The 20,008-nt window shown below is 37.5% G+C and overlaps 2 protein-coding genes across 5 annotated transcripts in view; one reads left to right on the top strand and one right to left on the bottom strand.

Annotated features, from left to right (window-relative positions):
* Men (NADP-dependent malic enzyme) overlaps positions 1 to 9,746 on the top strand; it is an 18,362-nt gene extending 8,616 nt beyond the window's left edge. For all 3 annotated transcript variants that reach the window (XM_072009914.1, XM_072009915.1, XM_072009913.1), the window contains exons 3-8: positions 4,090 to 4,248; positions 4,482 to 4,844; positions 5,208 to 5,519; positions 5,657 to 6,025; positions 6,132 to 6,426; positions 6,509 to 9,746. In XM_072009914.1, the coding sequence (XP_071866015.1) occupies positions 4,090 to 4,248; positions 4,482 to 4,844; positions 5,208 to 5,519; positions 5,657 to 6,025; positions 6,132 to 6,426; positions 6,509 to 6,624 (1,614 nt within the window). In that variant the 3' untranslated portion in view covers positions 6,625 to 9,746. The remainder of the gene's footprint in view (positions 1 to 4,089; positions 4,249 to 4,481; positions 4,845 to 5,207; positions 5,520 to 5,656; positions 6,026 to 6,131; positions 6,427 to 6,508) is intronic.
* Positions 6,940 to 20,008, bottom strand: LOC139990533 (serine/threonine-protein kinase Doa). 2 transcript variants are annotated; one of them, XM_072009899.1, is made up of 9 exons: positions 17,760 to 20,008; positions 13,748 to 13,826; positions 12,062 to 12,128; positions 10,562 to 10,675; positions 9,811 to 9,901; positions 9,575 to 9,754; positions 9,002 to 9,131; positions 8,677 to 8,927; positions 6,940 to 8,510 (listed from the first exon to the last, which is right to left on the bottom strand). In XM_072009899.1, the coding sequence occupies exons 1-9, from the start codon at positions 18,840 to 18,842 to the stop codon at positions 8,298 to 8,300; spliced, it is 2,208 nt and encodes a 735-aa protein (XP_071866000.1). In that variant the 5' UTR covers positions 18,843 to 20,008; the 3' UTR covers positions 6,940 to 8,297. The 2 variants fall into 2 exon arrangements, with proteins under 2 accessions (XP_071866000.1, XP_071866001.1); XM_072009900.1 differs by having other exon boundaries at positions 9,575 to 9,745.

Raw genomic sequence — 20,008 nt, 5'->3', positions numbered from 1 at the left:
GAAGTATAATAGTTACAGATATTTTTCTCGAATCCAAATTTTCACGAGAACAAGCGAAGAAATGGAACTTGATTAAAGATTTTTATTGAGTGCAACCTGTGTATTCTTGTACTGTCCAATCTTCTGTAAACAAAACAATCAAATAAATATCCTAATAATTCCAATCTAGTGATAAATAGAAACTTAGTAGAGACTAAGCATCGTTCTGTTTTCTTTTTTCTCTTTTTTAACGAAAGATTCCATTGACACTTCTTTGGATTCGAGACTAACCGGATACCACAAGGTCAAAGCACTCTGAATGTATAGTATTTTTCCATCGACAATCGGGGTCGTTGACAATGCGTCGAACGTACCAACTCAACCGACCATCGACCACGTCGGTTCACTTTTATTAATTACGATAGGGGTCGAGGATGGAGAGCATGTACTTTCCCTTCTTTGTTTCGTTTTATTACGAATCAATAGCAAGCTTCAACTTTTCAAGTCGATAATTTTAAACATCGAACCAGCGATCGAACGTCATATTTCGCAAAACTTACGTAAAACTGTTTTACATTGCAAATAGACGTTTTAAATTTGCCCTCTGCTTCGCCACATGCGCTGTTTTATCGTGGAAATACGCAGCGCCGAGTAATTACGATGATAAATAATTTTACACGTGTTTTTCCTTCGCCATTGAGAGTGAAAGGATCCTGGAAAGGATCCTGTTCGAGAGGCGTGTAATATAGTCAAAAAAAAAAAAAAAAATGGGATTTTTGTCCACCAACTCGGGTAAACTGGTCGAGTTTCGTCGATTAGAATTTCACGAGGCTCGTATGCCTTTCATTTTAAAAGCTTGGATGTTTGTTTAATGTAGAAATCTTTCTGAATTATTCTAAAAATTAAAGGACTCTCTGAGAGCTAGTAGAGTTGCTGCTTAAACTATTCCTTAACTTACGTAAGTTTCTATCAATTTTAACAAAATTCCATAGTAAAATAAGTGGAATAAAACGAGTGGAATTCGAAGGGAAATCATTCAATATTTTATTACATTATATTCTGATCTAGAGATATATATTGTTCTAGATTCACGACGTTTCATAATAAAATAAACGAGTCCTTCTCACGTGAAAGAATATCATTTCATATTAAATTTCTATCCGTATTTTACGTCATATTCGAAGCTAACAAATTGCAATGATTCACTGACACCACAACGACGCTCTTTTATGGCTTTCATCATCGAAATAAAACTTTACAAATGATCACGTATCGGCTTAATTAAAAATTAAAAATAATAAAATAATATTGAAATAGAGGGAGAGAATGGTTAATGGCATTTAGAAAAAGTTGCCTTCAATTAACGTCGTTAACTTCACAAAAAAAAAAAGAAAAAAAAACAAGAAGAAAATAAACCTGTTTTACTAGTATCTAAAATCGTATTTTTATGATAATTGTAAAAAAGAAATCACCTGTTAATTATAAGAGTGCGTAAAAGTAACACTTGATACGTCATAGGAGACTGATAAATTACACTAATTAATATCGCATGACTGGTAGGAAAAAGCTCTTTCTCGTGTTGAATACAGAAAGATAACGAAATGATCGAATGATACGTACAAAACAATGAATGGTATTGTTCAAGGAAATACTATAATTGTCATTAATCCTCTTGAACAGACATGCTATTGTTTCAATTAATCGATATCATACACGTTATACACTTCAGTGGTTGTGTTGGTATTCTATTGTTAGAGTAACTGAAAATGGTTCCATTTACGTTAATCGTAATACAATTATGCGTTGAATATTTTACCTTCTTCGTCGTAAGTTTCTAAGATTCGAAGATTTCCTTGTTTATTAATTGAACGAAGATCATGCTAATTCAAATATGTATCTGTTTATTAGTTTTCAATGCACAAAATAAATAACTTTAGCTAATTTTGTTGCATTCGAAAGAAATTAAGATTAACTTTAATTTAGGTTTGTTTAAAATTCAAAAGAAATCTGGATCTGTGGATGGCGTAGAAATAAACGAATTAATTAGTCGATATGGAAGAAAGGATACAAACATTTTATGAATGAAACTCGAACCAAATTTATAATGTTGAAACAGGATACGTGTCTTGAAAGTGTTTCGAGAAAACGTTTCGTTGGTTCGATGAAAGCTTTTGTCCAAACATTCTAACAAAAACCTCTCAAATCCCACGAAAATAGACTATTGCGTATTTATAAAATTTCGGATCAGTCAGTTCGCCTATTCTACTGATTCTAATATTAAAACTACCACTTGACCTAGTTATGTCCAATATAAATTGCACGGACATTCCGCGCTTCCGATATTAAAGTCTTCTGTACGTTCTTTCTTCTCTTCAACTTTATGCTTTTGGCCTTGACGATGGATATATAGGTCTTGATAAATAAAAATCAATAAAAAAGCAATTATGTAATATGACCGCGTCGATCATAGCGATGCATACTGTTCTTTGCTCTTGGCCATAATATCAAACGCTGACTAAGTTGAATTTAATTAGTCAGCCTAATTAGCTAGTTGGCAAACCGAAAAAGCTTGCGAATGAATCGAATGAAAAATTCTGGACTGTTGAGGCTAACGTTGCTCCCCTAAATGTTGCATCTTCAATGGAAATTGAATCTAATTTTAATTATGTCACTTAATAGAATATCATATTATAGAATTATTATTTGTAACAATTTGTTGTTAAAATAGTATGTTCCTACACACATTCGCTATTATTATTATATTAATATTGTTAATAGCACGATACAGCGTGTCCAATTTGAAGCGATCCTCGAGAATATTTTCCAAACATGGGAAAATATCTCGGAGAAAAGTTGAATGGTTTCGATGGAGATATAATTCGTTCTTTTCAAGATGAATGCGTAAAGATCGTACGCAAGTCAAAAGTTCGTTCTTTTCTACTGCATAGAATTGTAGGTCCTTTAACACGTTCAACGATCTTACTCGTTATTCGTTACAACACAATACTCATTTATTTATGCCTCCTTTTTACACAATGGCAGCGAAAATGAGACAAAATTGATCAATGACGCGAAGTAATTTTTTTTGCTAATATTATCAAAGTTATTGTCTTATTCCTTATCGATCGAAGAAGTTACTTATACCTTGTACGTAATGCTTTGAAGTCGAAAGATTTATTGACTCCTTCGCTGATTTAAATGCTTCAAGCATCTGGTCCATCAAGTAAGTGGATCCTTGAGCGAACCGAATGTGGATCATGGAAATTTACATCCTGAGGGTATATTCGTTAATTCCTGTCTAGATAAGTGATATATCATCTCAATTGCTTGTTTCTAAACTCTTCAATGTCTCGCGATTTTATATCATGTCGTTTATAATTGACAATTTTATGGTTTTGAAATGAATGTTTCCTGTTGGTTGGAGATTAAGAAAAAGAAGAGAAATATCGCACGCCTATTATATAAAAATAAGTTAACAGAAAGAGGGCGAACACATTGAGAAAAAATTAAACTCGCGCTACTTGATTTCTTCTCAAACTGTTTCAAATTTCAATTTCAAATTCTCTGAATTTTAATATTCTCTTTTCTATGTTTTCGAAAATAATCTTCCCTCGTCGTATAAAAATGAAAGCAAAGTATTCCAAAATTTGTCAATAGATCATATCATTGAACGCTAGTTACGAAATATTTTGATTTGCAAACATCTGAGCGCGTGTTATTTAAAGACCATGATGTAAGACCGAGTCAGAGGCAACAGCTGATCGCCTTTCACTCACGTTCACTGCCAACCGACAGGAATTTTCTCATTAACCGATTCCAGACAGTAATGGAATGATTCCTGTCAATGTCAGGATAGCATCAGGCTGACCCCATGATGCGTCTCTGTTTATTGCATTCATTTAAATTGATGACCCTCCTATTTAAATTAGATAATATCAATAAGAGAAAGAAGTGTAGGTATTCACCCAATTTCCTTTTGTAATCTCTTGACGTACAAAATGAATGAATTGTACTAGCATGTTTTATAATTTTTATTCCAGATCTGCTTAAACTAAGAAAAACATTGTCTAGAATGTATGCTTATGAAAATAAATAATCTTTTCATTCCAGGGGATGGCCTTTAATATTGAGGAGAGACAGACATTAGGTATTCATGGTCTACTGCCAGCAGCTGTAAAAACCCAGGAAGAACAACTAGAACTCTGTCGCTTGAATCTAGATCGTTATGATGATGATTTATCAAAATATATATACCTCATTGGTTTACTGGTACGTACTAATTATTAGTTTATCCTTTCCTTTATAAGTATCTGAGTTATAAACTGGCAAATTGAATTGAGAAATTTGTTTAAAATAATCAAGATTATTAATGGTCAAATATCTGAAATATTCTAAAGTATAAGGAGAATCTAAAGGATCCAAAGAAATTATTCTAAATTTTTTCATTCTATATTACATTTCCACTGAAGAAGAATAACAACTATTCAATGTTATTCTTACAGGACCGGAATGAGAAACTTTTCTACCGTCTATTGGGAGAAAATGTGGAGAAAATGATGCCTCTGGTATATACACCCACAGTAGGTTTAGCATGTCAGAAATTTGGCCTAATTTACAGAAGACCACGAGGTCTGTTTATAAGTATACATGACAAAGGCTATGTATATGATATTTTGTGTAATTGGCCTGAACACGATGTACGAGCCATCGTCGTAACCGATGGTGAAAGAATATTGGGACTGGGTGACTTAGGGGCCTATGGAATGGGAATACCAATTGGAAAATTGTCCTTGTACACCGCTTTGGCTGGAATTAAACCTCACCAGTGCTTGCCAATTACTTTAGACGTTGGTACAAACACTCAGGTTGGTACAAAGATTTCTAAATAATTAACGCGTTCAGAGTGCAGGTGTCTAAATTGCGTACCCATATACGGGTTAGGAGATTACAAATGTGTCGATTATGAAGTAATTAATTAAATGAAAGCGTTTCTTATGAACAAAATGTGATTATGAAATGCATATGTCGAATGTGCGTTTATAAATTATGTTAATTCTTATAATGGAATTAACTCTTGTCATGTGAAACAATGGGTCTTTGCAAGATATGAATGTTTTATCCCAAAACAGTATAGGATGGATCTAAAAACTATATTATTTATATGTAAACATACGCAAAGAAGATGACAAATGTTATACAAAATGACTAAATACTAACTTCTGTTTTAGTCTCTGTTGGACGATCCTCTCTACATTGGCCACAGACACAAGCGTGTTACTGGTCAGGAGTACGACGAATTTTTGGACGAATTTATGCAGGCTGCAGTTAAAAGATACGGACAAAACACGTTAATCCAATTTGAAGACTTTGGAAACGCCAATGCGTTCAGATTACTTAGTAAGTATCGCGATCATTACTGCACCTTCAACGACGATATCCAAGGAACTGCATCAGTTGCTGTAGCTGGTTTGTTGGCATCTCTTCGTGTCACGAATACAAAATTGTCGGACAATACAATCGTCTTCCAAGGCGCTGGTGAGGTAAATATCAACACTTCATATTTTAGATCGATTGAAATACTTTTAAGAAATGTATTAAGAAACTATAAATCGATATCATAAATATAAACGTAATCTGAATTAGTGTTAAGATTAAGATGTTTCATTCAATATTGTAGGCTTCACTGGGCATTGCGTGGTTGTGTGTTATGGCCATGCAGAAAGAAGGTGTGAGTAAAGCAGAAGCCAAGAGTAAAATTTGGATGGTCGATTCGAAAGGATTAATTGTTAAAAATCGTCCAAGCGGTGGCCTGACGGAGCATAAATTGCACTTTGCTCGAGATGATGCGCCAATAAATACGTTATTGGAAGTTGTCAAAACCGCAAAACCTACGGTACTTATTGGTGCAGCAGCAGTTGGTGGTGCGTTTACCACTGAAATACTGGTAGAAATGGCAAATAACAATGAAAGGCCTGTAATTTTTGCTCTTAGCAATCCGACAAGTAAAGCAGAATGTACTGCTGAGCAAGCATACACTGCTACAAAGGTATTATTACAGAGATATTATAAAATTCTCAATTGTACTCTAACAATGTGTGAACTATAGTATGTAAGAGCAAAAAAATTTAGTAATTAATTTTAAATATTTACAGGGAAAATGTATATTTGCTAGTGGATCACCGTTCCCACCAGTAACGTACAATGGAAAGACTTTCTATCCTGGTCAGGGAAATAACAGTTATATCTTCCCTGGAGTAGCATTGGGCATCATATGCTGTGGTATGCGTACTATTCCTGAAGACACATTCCTCGTTGCTGCCAAATCATTGTCCGATATGGTTTCTGAGGAAGATTTAGAGAAAGGAAACTTGTATCCGCCACTCCAGGACATTCAGAAATGTTCTTTGAAAATAGCCGTTGAGGTTATGAAATATTGTTATGACAATGGTAAGACTTGTATTTTCTAACATTCCTGTATGATGTGTTTAGCAATTAGAACGAACTAAAAGAATTGATTTTATTTCCATAGAACTTGCTACGGTTCATCCTCAGCCCAAAGACTATGAAAAATTTATTCAGGCACAATTGTACGATACAACTTACAAACCATCAGTTCCTCCAGTATACAAATGGCCTAAACTGTAATTCTGACTGTCATTGTCTTATATGCGAGGCTTTGATAAAATTTGAGTAGATCGATTACACAAATGTACGCAACATTTGCCTAACAATGTCGACTTTTTTATTTGGTATGGTATTGTAATTACCTGTTGACCAGGTTCGTATATAAAAGCTCTGCTTTACGTGCGCGTGTATGAACAACATGTATGAGTGTGTATTGTAAAAAGTATCTTGTCGAAATATTGTATAAACGTATGTAACGCAACGATGTATTGGACCACTTTAAATTATTGGGATGAGAAATTTGATTTACTATTTGGAAAAATAAATGTCAAATAATTATTTGAAAGAAACGTGTTTATTGCTACTCGAAACAGCATTTTTTTCGCAGTGCTCAGACATATTCCTTTCGTATTTTGTACGAGCAGCAGAGAATGTGATAGATTTTCGTCATATCGTATGTATAAGAAAACTGAAAGAGTCAAACGAGACGATGTACATTGTAGGAGCTTCGTAATTCTTCAGAACTTATTCCTCTATTAAACAAAATAAAAGCAGAGACGTTCTTAGGTACGTGAGTTCGCATTTATTCTTAAGGATTATATGCGACGCACACGTAAAATTCTCAGTATTTAGGAGGTGCCATTCAATCAATCCATTTCAGCCTTCTAATCGGATTGATGAAACGTAAAACACACATGATTGTCTGTAATATCGTTAGATTATGCACAAAATTTAGATATTCATTAAACCGAAAAGAAAAAAGTGAAACAAATTTACGTCAGCTTTATCTAGAAGTTTCTAAAAAAGATCTATCGCATTTTCTAAAATAAATCGTATATGCGGTATTTTTATGATTTCTGAAAACATTAACACGTGTATTTTACGACGATGAATTGGCGTCCAATGAATTTCTCTCTCACACACTTCATCCCTTTCTCGCTCTCACTTTCTCTTTTTCGTTAATCATAATGTCAACACGTACGCATATATTTACTTATTTCTTAAGGCTAAATCTTTTTCTTACTACTAAACACGCCATGGTCATCAATCTATAACAAACAGAGTATAAACTGCGACCCTTCTTTACTCCAAACGTTGTTTTATAGTAACATTGTAATAAAATTAAGGGATAAAATGTACAGAAGAGCGTTTAGAAAATGTTTACAGTGTCCCGGGACTTTGTTATGTCACACTGAGCAGACACACTGGTCTTTTTGCAAGCCACTAATAGGGACCTACCTCGTCAAGTCACATTACATCATCTACCAACTTTAATATCTCACAATTGGAGATAAGAATGGTAACTTGGTGTATTTTTCATGCGATTGTTTTCGATAATCTATCATACATTACATCGAATCCGAGGCCCACAGCACCATTGTACTACTACTTTTTTCTTTTTATTTTACATTGTTAATAAACAATACAATTTTGCAATTTAATCAACGTCGTTGTTGATCGTTGCTAACAAATTTAATTATATTTTCTAATAAAATTTCGAGCTTCCTTTCTTCTTTTCCCTTTATCTATTTGTTTAAATTCGTTTAGTTATTCGGTTTATGTCATCGAATCTGATTATAACCGGAAATATACAGTCTTATAAGACTTAAAGGTATCAGAATGACGACGTGGGACAACAACGTCGTTGACAATGAAGTGTCTGTCCAGTACAGAAGTCGGTCCCTTTCCTAGCTTCATCGTGAGAGAGAATGTGATCGCTCATGGCTTTGTTGAGAATCGCCTGCTGCCCGAAGATCTGGCAATCTTTGATGTGCAGGTAACGCATCAAAGAAAGAATGTGCCAATGCGTCCTTTAGTGTTATCCTCTGAGAAGGTTCATATTCTAACATTTTCTGGACGAGATCGAATAGTTGTCGATGTTCTTCATCGTCCGAAAGCATACAACGCTGTGCATATGAAATGAAAATACATTAACATTTAAAGGTAATTTTAAATTAGAAAATCTGTTCATATATCCGCATATGAAGTTTTTCTTATTTATAGGAAAATAAACGCTTTTAGACAATTATGTAATTTAGTATAATATATTTAGAACAATGACTAATTACTTACGTGTAAAGGTTTGCAGTTGTCACGTACATATCTACCGGCTGAGCTCTTCTCGTCCCATTCTAATTTGCCATGATAGAAGTATTTAGTTTTAGTCTTACGAGCCATACGATGTGGAATCGTGCCAAGTATACGTTCCATCATTGCTAGGTGCTCGCGGTTGTCGTGTGTTTGGAATAAGGTAATACCCAGGTACAATTCGAAGAGGATGCAGCCAATCGACCATACGTCACAAGGCTGAGACCATCCTAATTCTATACAAAACGGGTAACGAATCAATAATAATAATTTCGTAATCTGAACAGCTGATTTTACGAAGGTTACTCACCTAAAATTACTTCGGGCGCTCTATAATGTCTTGTACTAACGATCGTACTATGGTGTTCGTGGTCGAATGTAGCACTACCGAAATCGATGAGTCTAATATCTGTCCGTTTTACGCGCCTAATGTCTCTCCGCTTAAAAAGTAGAAACTTCTTTTACACACTTTAGAACACTATACTTGATCCCATATTTATTATTTACTTAATTGATATAATGCAAGTGTCACTTAGAATCATGCAGCATTAAATACTTTACTGTCAATCTATTTACAGTTCGATTAATAACATGTGAGAATTAAAAACAGATATCTCTAGCATATAAATAGATCTGAAATAAATTAAGTAAAGAAAGTTGGATGCTTTTCAATTTAATGCACTTTAACACATGCATACCTTTTACTGACACGAATGTATAGAACGTGTTAAGTAAAAATAAATGAAGTACAATTATTAATTCCATTTCAACATTCAATTGCACTATTTTATAAATAAATTATTCATAAGTATAGGGCTACACTATTCCAAATGACACAATAAATTGTTTCATGTTAATATAGAAAAATCTCATCGTGGCTCACCTTTTTGCTACTATATATGGTCTCATAATCGGAATCTACGAACAATATATTTTCTGGCTTCAGATCGGTGTGCGTAAGTTTATTATCATGTAAGAATTTGACGGCGTAGCAAAGTTGATATCCAATATGCCTGACATGTTCTAATGGATAAGGCTGGTAACTGTTATCCCTCTGTAGATACTAAACAGTTAGGAATATGGAATCGATACGTTATTTGATAAATTTGTTATACATACCAGGAAATCAAAGACGCTAAGACCAAGCATTTCGAAGGCGATGCACATGTGTCCGTGATAATTGAACCAATCGAGCATTTTCACACACAAGCTGAAAGTAACAATAAAATGTTAGATGAACAAAAGAAACAAATTCACTATTTGTAAAAATATACATAGGCAGGAAGAATGATGTTAGCAAGTAGAAGGTGATTCTTTTACGTAAATATAAACTGACTGTTCTGCTTTATCTTTTGAAATCATTTCACGTATATCAAAATATTACTTGCACATAATTAGATCAAATGTAATTTACTTTACACGCTGGTTTCACCAGTTTTAGTCAAATTTTTCTAAATTTCTTATCCATGTTCCATCGAATATTAAATTTAATTATAATATTTTGGTCTTATTTATTGAACATTGCTGCTATTAATAACATTGGGAGATTGTGGTATGCTGCTTCATCTCTAGTATACTATAGCATAGTGCAAAAAGTAAACATTCTATTTACATTACCTTCTGCTACCAAAGTTTTAAATATAATTCGTACAAATTTGAACAATTCCTAAACCAAATAATACCTCATATTCTTAAATTACAATTAAGTAGACTTAAGCAAAATTTCCTCAGACAAAAAGGAGAAAAATTGGGTTTTTGTAGGCGGAAATTTCGCCGCAGAATTTTCAGCTTATTTTTACACGAAGAATCACCCTCTTCTACTCGCCACGATCCAGTCCCCACCAGGTCGAAAAACCACGCAAATACTAACTGTTGGCCTTCCGGATCCTTGGTCGCAATTTTCTCTAAGGCATTTATTTCGAGCTTCGCGGCTTCTCTATACTTCTCTACGTTCTTGATGATTTTCAGCGCCATCACGTGATCCCTGCAAACGTCATTGTACTTTTATTAGACGACACTGTCCACCGGACCGCCAATAATCCACATGGTCGGTAACATCATCGTATATACATAATGAAACACAAAAGCGCGCACGTCCAAAACGCGACAAAGGAGAGAAGAAAGAAAGGAAAGAAGAATGTGAAAAATGGTTCAAAGAAATTCTCCCCTGATCGGCATCCCGACGAGCGATTTCGTGACAATTCGTTCGCCCGCCGAGGCCCGTAAAACAAAGTGCAAGGCCATCCTATTATTGCGACTACTTGCGCGTCATTTTGTGACACTGCGGCACGGCTATTTCTGACTCTGCTATGACTCGAGTCGCGCCACGCACCTTTGCGATTTTCTTTGGTGCATGTTGTTCTGAGTGGACAGAAAGTGGACAGGATCAACAAAAAGAATATCCCAGGAAGAAAAATCAGGAGGAGCTTGGAGGAAATTAGAGTAGGATAGGATAAGTACAGGATAATCTATAAATAATTACTTTACCATCAGAATAGAATAGATTCTTCCAGATGTGTCTTAAATGTTTTAAAAAATTTGTGTTTTACATAGTGGAGATTCATTACGGAAGCATTTACTAGAGAGCAACAAAAGTAATGAAATACCATTTTTTAAATTAGCGCTGTATCGCCTAAGTTTTGTGTCGTGAATATGTCCATAAAGTTAATAATACACAGAGCTTGTTGTTGTCTCCAGCAACAAGAGTTTGTCAGCGATTTGTAACAAGACAGAGAATCATGTACGATGTGTATTAAGGAAAATATTGAACACATATGTCAAGCAGAGTATTTGGAAAGAGCCAAGAACATGCATTTGAAGACCGTCTTGCCAATTTGGAATCTTACAGGCTTTGTTGCAAGTTACCAGTGATAATAAATTGTCTTCTTGCACGGTAACAAGTTTGGTAACAAGATAAACGCGTGCATATTTATAAAATCGTCGAAATTATTGCGTATTTCCTCTATCACGTATGGTAAAACTCAGTCGAATGATGTGGTCTCTCGTAGCAAATCACTGACAGACTCCTTTAGCTGAATCTGCCGGGTCAAATGATATATTCCTAGTTGTACAAGCAAATTCCTTGCTTAAAAATAGAAAATGTATATTCTCTACTTTAAGACAACAGCATTGAACTTGAGAAACAAAATTCGATTATTGCCTTACGTTGCTCCACAAATACTTCCATTATAAATTCCCAAAACCTGAAACAAAATTTTTAACACATATAGCAAAGAAGAATCTATTCGACATCTTAACAGTAAGTCAACTCACATGCCATTCTGTATATAAAAAGGAGACCAAAGAAAAATAGAAAAACGCAGACCCGAGGTAGGTTACCTATGTAGTAGTTACGTTAGCTGCCACTTACATTTGCAAGTCCTTAACCTTGACAACTTTTCCAAAAGTACCCTCTCCTAGGGTGGCCAGTACTTTATCTGCAATGTAAAAAGATAGATAAGCGTCCGAATACATCAAAGACCTGGCGTCCATGGAAGGATCGTCTGAGTTGCTCTATGAAGGCCCTATCCTCAACTCTAAAACCTAAATTTGTCATCGATGGACTATCTCGAACAACATTTAACATATTCGTTGTCTCATCGATGATAGATCTCTCATACATATATATATCAAACGATTTCTAAGAAAATTCTAACGAAGATGAGAGAAGAGCAACAGAGACGCACTTCCTGTTGGACGTTCGGCCGACGTGTGTTCTGTACGCCATACGTTGTGAACGGATGTATGATTTAAGTGAAAAAAACGGTATCGTTAGAGCTTTATGTTTTATCGATCGGAACTGCTGCTCTCCTAAGGCCGAGGTACCCTAATCGTAAAAAATTGGCAGCCTGAGGACATAACATTGACTATCACATCCGGGATGCACATGTAAAACCCGACGTCAACTATTCTCTGTGGCTGTTCCAGCCTTGAATAGGCTGGATGCATTGGAAACGTTGTGTGAAAAGCCATCGGAATAATGAGAGCGAATGTCCAATGTCCTCGTGCGCCTGTTCAAAGACAGGGGAACACGTCATCCCGAAGAAAACGTATCGACGAGATAGCGCAAGCGTGATCTCTCTTTGTCTCTCCTCCTTCCTTCGCCTCTCTGTCTCTCTCTGGCTCCGACATTTCATCTTCAATGACAGGAATGAAAGCTCGGTACAAGAGAAGAGGAATTTATATTGCAAATAGTATTCCGAGAAAGTTGATGTATTTGTACTTTCAGAGACATATGCGAATAGTGGATTCTGAGAATTTTCTAGTATACTTGAAAGAGTGGTATACTTTAATGAGAAATGTAGCATATTTAGAAGTATTTAGAAGTAGTACATGATAGTGGGAAAGATATTTAAGTAGTGGTTACAGAGAAATTAGTCACATAGTAACGACGTTTTAGAGTATTTTGAACATGTTTGAGCTAGTTTGGATATGTTTGAGGTAGCAAGTGTTGATCAATTTGCACTATATATATATTGGATATACTCGTCGATTACGATGTGCAGGGTGGAGGAAAACGAATATTTGTAACGGGAAGAAGATCGCTACGACAAACACGCGTTGCCAAATCTTTCAACCGTCTAAAGTCATTTCCGGAACCCCTTATACCATAAACCCATTAACAAACATTAATTGAAAAAGATGATTAAAAGGGACAGAAATCGATGTGAAAGGAGAATCAACCCTTTTCGATTAAGACAGACAGAAAATTTTCAAGGATGTATTCAGTCTTCTCTCGACTATCATACAGAGAAATCACGAAGAAGAATCAAGGATTTGTCAAACTAAAACAAGTAGAACGTCATCGAGGAAGAATTTTCGAAATGGATCAACCTCAAACAAGCATACACAACCAAATACACAGAGACAAGTTGGAAAAATTCTACAACACAGAAGTTTGAGAACGAGAGAAGAAGAAAGGGGAAGCAGAGGCGAGAAGAGGCAAAGAGAGACCATGGGCAGATACCGTGGGTAACCGATCCGATCGATCGATCGACCAATCGATCTGAGGCTTGCTTAAATCTACTACAATGAGTGTATTCACGTATTCACGAACATCTATTTGCCAGGATGTCGCCGGATTGGTAAACAAGGTGGCCGTCTTCGTCGTCCTCGACGGAGGGCGGTCGTGGGCTCTACATATGGGCCGGTGGAATCGGTATCAGCGGCGCGTGCCAACAGAGGACCCAATCAGTGGTGTGGAGTGCACCGTTTGGTTGGTCCGGATCACATTGGTCGGTCCGACGATCAGTCCCCGTGTGTTCGGTTTCATGACGAAGAGCCCCGACAGAGAACCAATTTCCCCAGCGGCCGTAACGTTGATCGACGATTCACCAGTTGGTTGGACCAGAGAAGACGTAGTCGTTGTGGTTCGCACGTTGATAGGTTGCGTGTGGTCAATGGCCACCACACGTAAGTCGGCCAAGTTGTCGGTCATCGTTGACGTTGCAGGGTAGAGCGTGAGATCCCATTGTGGCCGAGAAGAAGAGACGTCCACATCCAAGAGCCGTCGCATCAACCGATCGCCACCACACACCGTCATCCACCACCACCACCACGAGGGCGGAGACCCGTGTAACACGCGGTAGAGGACGTGTGTAAGCACGGACGAACGTACGAGTGTGTCGGTGGGGAGGAAGTAGGGGGATACATCATCGTCATCGGTCATCATCGAACCACCCGATCCGAGCGCCCAGTCGAGACCATAGTGACCAATCCGTGTGCCATATCCGTTTCCATTCCATTCCATTCCATTACAACGGAGATGGTAACCCAACAATCAGAGAGAAAGGGGAGAGGGCAAAATGGTTTGCCAAGTCAGAAAGTTGCGGTTACGAATTTTACCATCGGCACAAAGCGAACATATTTTGTCATTTCTTACTATTATTACTTTTTTAAAATTTACGAATATGATTATTATATTACGATCATTATGTCTCATTTGTTACCTTTTACTTTTTTTTTTCTAAAGATATAGAAATATCTTTTCTATTGCTTTTTTTGCTTAGATCTTGTTTTTTTTTCCTAAACTCTTATACTCGTGTTAAAGTTAGTTACTTTGTACATTGCATCGAAGGAGCTGTCTTACTTTAGCGTACGGAATATACGAAAATGGATAACTAAATAGACGCGTAAATATCGAAATAGAATATTACTTTCTCGTTTATATGCATTGAATTAGAGATCGAATTCATTTACAGGGAAAAAGATCGATGAATAAAAAAATGTCGGACAGCTTCTATCGAGTGCGCTCGTCACGTATTATTCTTTTCTCTAACATGCTCGGGGAGGTCGTCTTTTCTCTACTATATATTTTTTCTCAATATTTATGTTAATCTTCAATAATCTATAGAAACTCGGTGTACTTACGTGAATGCGCCAAATGAACGCGCCACGACGCTCGATCCGTCGTTTCGATCGACCGTCGCGACGCGTTCGTACGGCGCGCCAGTGCGGATCGATCGATCGACACTTCGAGTCTACCTTATCGACGCGCGAATTCAAACTGACTCGATGCATGAACTACTTATACATGAATTGAAACGATTCTTTTTTCTTTTTTTTTTTTTGGAGAACGAGGGGACAAAACTGTGGTACTCTATCGATCCTTATCGATTAAATAGAACTGTTTTTCATCGCGAAAACACATGATATAGCGTAAAGGTTTAATTATTTAATTAATTAAGAACGCGTACGTATAGAAAATTGTTTTAGAGAAAATCTATCACATTAATGGTTTGAAGAGATGTTACAAATTACAGTTTGCTAAACTCGATAACAACTTGCTGAATAAACTGCAGCTTCGATGGATCGTTGACACGGTGCCAACGCGCAATTATTTCGGATTAGTCGAACATCGAGCGTGAGATCGAGAATTTTTCAACGCGCCGACGCGGCATCGCAGTAAGTCAGTCGGCCAGAGGAAAAAAAAAATTCACTTACGTAACTATAACATATAGTTAACTTTTCTTGTTAAAACGGATTTATCATCCTGGTACGAATATTCAGTGATGCTTCGAAAGACATTAGCCGAGTATTGCGATGATTTGAGATATTTCAAAGAGTTAGAATGCTCTAGAAGCGTTTCCCAACTCTCATTAAGTGGCGATCCTCTTTTATAACAGCCAAATAAAATAGATTAGTTAATAGTTAAGAATAGATTTATAAGAATAAATATCTAGAAGAATATAATCTCTAATCTAACGTGATAGTTACACGGATAACATAATTAAGTCATATCTGCCTTCATTTATCAAAAGTCAGTATTAGAACTAACTTTGATAGTGTAATGTATGCAGCTATATTGGAACAGATAAGCGTTGAAAATCTTTGCGAAGAAATTTTCTATAAAAATAACCATGCTAACCACTGATACTTGGAACCCACAGACTGGGAGTGCAGATTCTAAAGATACTGTACATATTTTCATGTAAATTAATTGTAAACTCTAATAATCTATTTTTATTGTTACGTATTGCCGACAAGTAGAAGATAAAATGGATATTTAGATTGGAACCAGTAGAAAATAAAAAAAACGCACTAAATCACTATTGTTCGAGCCTTACTATCGAATAAAGTTGACTCTCCCCACTCTGATGTGTCGTCTTCTGTTTCAAGAGCGAGGTAAAAAAAGAAAAATTCTTTCTCCTACAAAGACGACGTGAGACAGAGGTGAACAAAATCCCGACCCAAGAGGCTTCAAAATGCTGCTTTAAATAACTAAAAATGTATACAGCTTACAGATTTTGCTTGCAGACCTGTATCTGCATATAAAATGTCTGAATGCCAACAGGCAGTAAAACAATATTAACAATTTATGATACCGATCATGGTACGAGTCTCTTAAAATCTCAACCGATCAAACTACCCGATCGACCTTTATAATCTCATTACGTCTGTTTTAGCAGTTGTACGAATTTTTAGATTCCAAGTTACCTTTCGAAGCACCACGTGACTATCAAATACCAAACCTAATTCTCTATTCCTAATAACGACAGGCTACTAGTAACTCACGAGTCTCGATAAGATAGCTCGAAAACGTGAGAAAAATTCAGGAATACGATTCTTGGATGACGAGCCAACATTCGTATCATTGTATTAGGTCGTTTTATAAATCTCGTCGCTTTTTCGCTAAACTTTGACGTGAAATTGCAGAAAAGTACCATGAGCTCAATCGTCAACGTGTTCTACCTCGTTTCCTGTCATCTCTTTTGTCCAAATACAAACGTTTCTATTCTTAATTCATCGAACTTATCTGATTCAGGATCCGAACAAAGAAGTTTTAGAATTTTCTGCTTAGAACTTTGGAAAAACAATCGTTAGCGTGTCTTTAAATTTGTAGAACGATCAAATTAAAATCTTTAATTTTCACTTTCGCTTCTTTTTTTTTTAATAATTCAGAAAGCATATAGTCTTAATTGGATTCCCGGTTGCTATTCTTTCACTAGTTTATCAATCTTCATCAAATTCACGCCTATTAAGTACCAAGTGTCCATTCAGAAAACAGACGCGTCGCAAATGCTCTCAATTCGAGCTTTCGGTTGCCATACTTTCGCTGTTTCAGTTAACTAGTAAACTGGTTAGTTTAGGAAATTAAACTAAGCTAAATTCTCTTGATTTAAGCTCACAGTTGCCGTTTCTTCGCTGTTCCATCTTCGAATAAAAATGAAACTTCAAATTTACGCCTGTTAAATACCAAACATCGATGAAAGAAGCAAACAGTTAAAAAACCGTATGCTTCTTACGTAAAGAATAACGTTCGTTAAAGATCGACGAGAGAAGAAGCATCAAAGACTTATAAAACGACCCAATAACTATCTCTCGGATGGACGCCGTACAAACACAAGTATCGATTAGTAGATCATCGCGGCTCTGGAATCGCTAGCCAAGGGTTGGGCTTGTTAACTCGAGCGGAGACGCATAAACAGCTGTGAGAGAGGAATGTGTGCGGCAGGAGGAGGTGGCACGCAACAACACAGCAGCAGCAACGGGGACTGATCGGAACAACGTTCATCCACGATCGACAGCTGTCAGAGAAACCCATAGAAACCCGCGGTTCGACAACTTACAATCGCGTGCTGGACCGTGTCCGCGTTGTTGTTAACGACACTCGCGGCCATTGCGCTCTTCGACGCGTCTTTTCGCTCGCTTTGACGAGTACTCTTCCTATACTTGCTGGCGATTATATCTGTGGTGCTAGGCCTCATCTTCACTTGACCTCCTGCAGCCAATTGACTGTAAGTCTCTTCCATGGCAGCGTACTTCTCGATCAAACTCTGTATCTCCTTCCTCTTCGCTACTCTTTCGGAGATCGCCGGATCACTTTCCTCGGAGTCGATGATCGGAAGGACGCTGACATCGTTGACGTTTTCTCTGACTACGCTACTCGTTGGTGTCTTGTCAGGATCATCGTCCTTCTCTTTCGACACCAGAGGCTCCACTTTCATCGGCCGAACTATTCGAAGAGCAGCGGACGAAGATTCCAATTGCTCGCTTTTACCGTTTCTATACGGTCTCACTTTTCTCGTACGCGTCTCCGCATGGCCAGATTTGTGTCTTCCGTATCTGCGATATGCGTCTGAATTTTGTAAAGCGTGTTTGTCTACACGATGATAGCCGGGTGTTTTCTCGCGTTTGAACTCTTTCGCGGTGGGAGATCTCACGTAGGGATACGCTTTTTCCGAGAGCACCACGCTGGTTTGGCTCTTGATCACGGTCCGGGTCATCGAAGGTTCCAGGGTCTTCTCGTCGCGGACAAACGGGCTGTCTTCGCGACGATAATAAGCGTGATCTCGATCTCGTTCGCGAGTGCGTCTGTATTCGATGGACGGTCGATCCGTATGATCGTGATGCTTCTTTCTCGAATATTTGTCCAGGATTGTACAGTACTTGTCCTCTAGACGTGCTCTTGCGCTGTTCAATTGACTGACGATCGGCGATGGTCTTGTAACAGATGGTTTGTTCCCTACGTTGTCGTTCACCGTAGACATTCCTCGTACTCTGGTGGTTAATCGTTGTAGGAGATTCGAACACGAGTCGCTGAGGAGCTGAGTGACGCTCGTCGTGGTCGAAGAGCGCGCGTATCGACTTCTCCGACCCGTCGAACCTTGACGAGACGTCGACATGTTGTCGCGTGGCGCGAAGATGAACATCGAGACACAGTTTCTATCTGTTCTGATTAATCCTTATAAACCTTTGATTTCGATGGAAATCAAGTGGAAAATTCTCGATAGTCCGATTAATCGATCTACAGTTGCAAGGTTTCGATTTCTGTCAAAAGTAAGTTGAAAATCTTCGTCCAATTATCCACTCGATTGGTTGATTCTTCCAAACCTTTTATCTTCATGAGAAATCTTAGTAAACCTAAAGAAAATAAAGTAGAAAATCTTCCAACAATTTGATCGATGGCTTAACGATACCTGTCAGAGGCAAATACAAAATTCCTCGTCTAAGTAATTAGTTCATACTTCCAAAACTTGGATTTCGATCAAAACCAAGTGGAAGATCTTCGTCCAACAATCTAATCGATAGATTTCGATAGAAACCAAATAGGAAACTCTCGATTCAATTGATCCGGTGCTTGGCCACTGCTTCCAAATCTTCGATTTCAATAGAAACAAATAGCAAACTGTTCGTTCAACGATCTGGTGCTTGCAAGTGTTCGATTTTGATCCAAATCAACAAAAAGATCTTCATCCAACGATTTGATTAATCGATTGTTAATTCCAAAGTTTCGATTTCGACTAAAGCCACGTGGAGAATCTCCAGCCAACGATCCAATGTTTGATTGACGACCGAGTCTTTGATTTCGATAGCGATTCTAAGAAAAGTTGATCTAAGAAACTCTTCGTGCAACAATCCAATGGAATTCAACTTCCCGGACTATATTCCACACGGCAGCTTCCTTCGGTAATTCTGTTTGTTTTCGCACTTTGAATCGCGCGATTCGATACGCGTCAGTTTTCCCTCGCGTGCGTTTCCTCGAATATCCAACGCGAGACAGCTCTTCGGACCGTGGTTACAACAGGCTTCAAGGTCGTGCGGTTAGAGCTTGCGGAGTGTCCTCAGCGTGACACAAGCGACGTTGTATCTTCACCCTGTGTCACACAACGGCTGCGAGAAACAACAGTCGACTCACAGATTCGACTGCGAAATCACACATACACACACGCGCGCCAATATACAGAAGACGATCGAGAGATTGGAGGATTATACAGATTACTCGGAAGATTAGAAAAGCGATCCAGCGACGATTGCCGGAGAATTTCGACGCGGACCTGGCCGCAGGTTCATCACTCGGCCGTAGGTGCGAGCATCG

Source organism: Bombus fervidus, chromosome 9, assembly GCF_041682495.2.
Source record: "Bombus fervidus isolate BK054 chromosome 9, iyBomFerv1, whole genome shotgun sequence".
NCBI lineage: Eukaryota > Metazoa > Arthropoda > Insecta > Hymenoptera > Apidae > Bombus > Bombus fervidus.
This window is presented reverse-complemented; position numbering and strand designations above follow the sequence as displayed.

Coding starts and splice junctions, on each gene's coding strand:
- LOC139990533 (XM_072009899.1), bottom strand. CDS start 18,842: ATGTTCATCTTCGCGCCACGCGACAACATGTCGACGTCTCGTCAAGGT. Junction 13,827..17,759: donor ACACGGTCCAGCACGCGATT/GTAAGTTGTCGA, acceptor GCCCATATGTAG/AGCCCACGACCGCCCTCCGT. Junction 9,755..9,810: donor TTAGCGTCTTTGATTTCCTG/GTATGTATAACA, acceptor CTAACTGTTTAG/TATCTACAGAGGGATAACAG.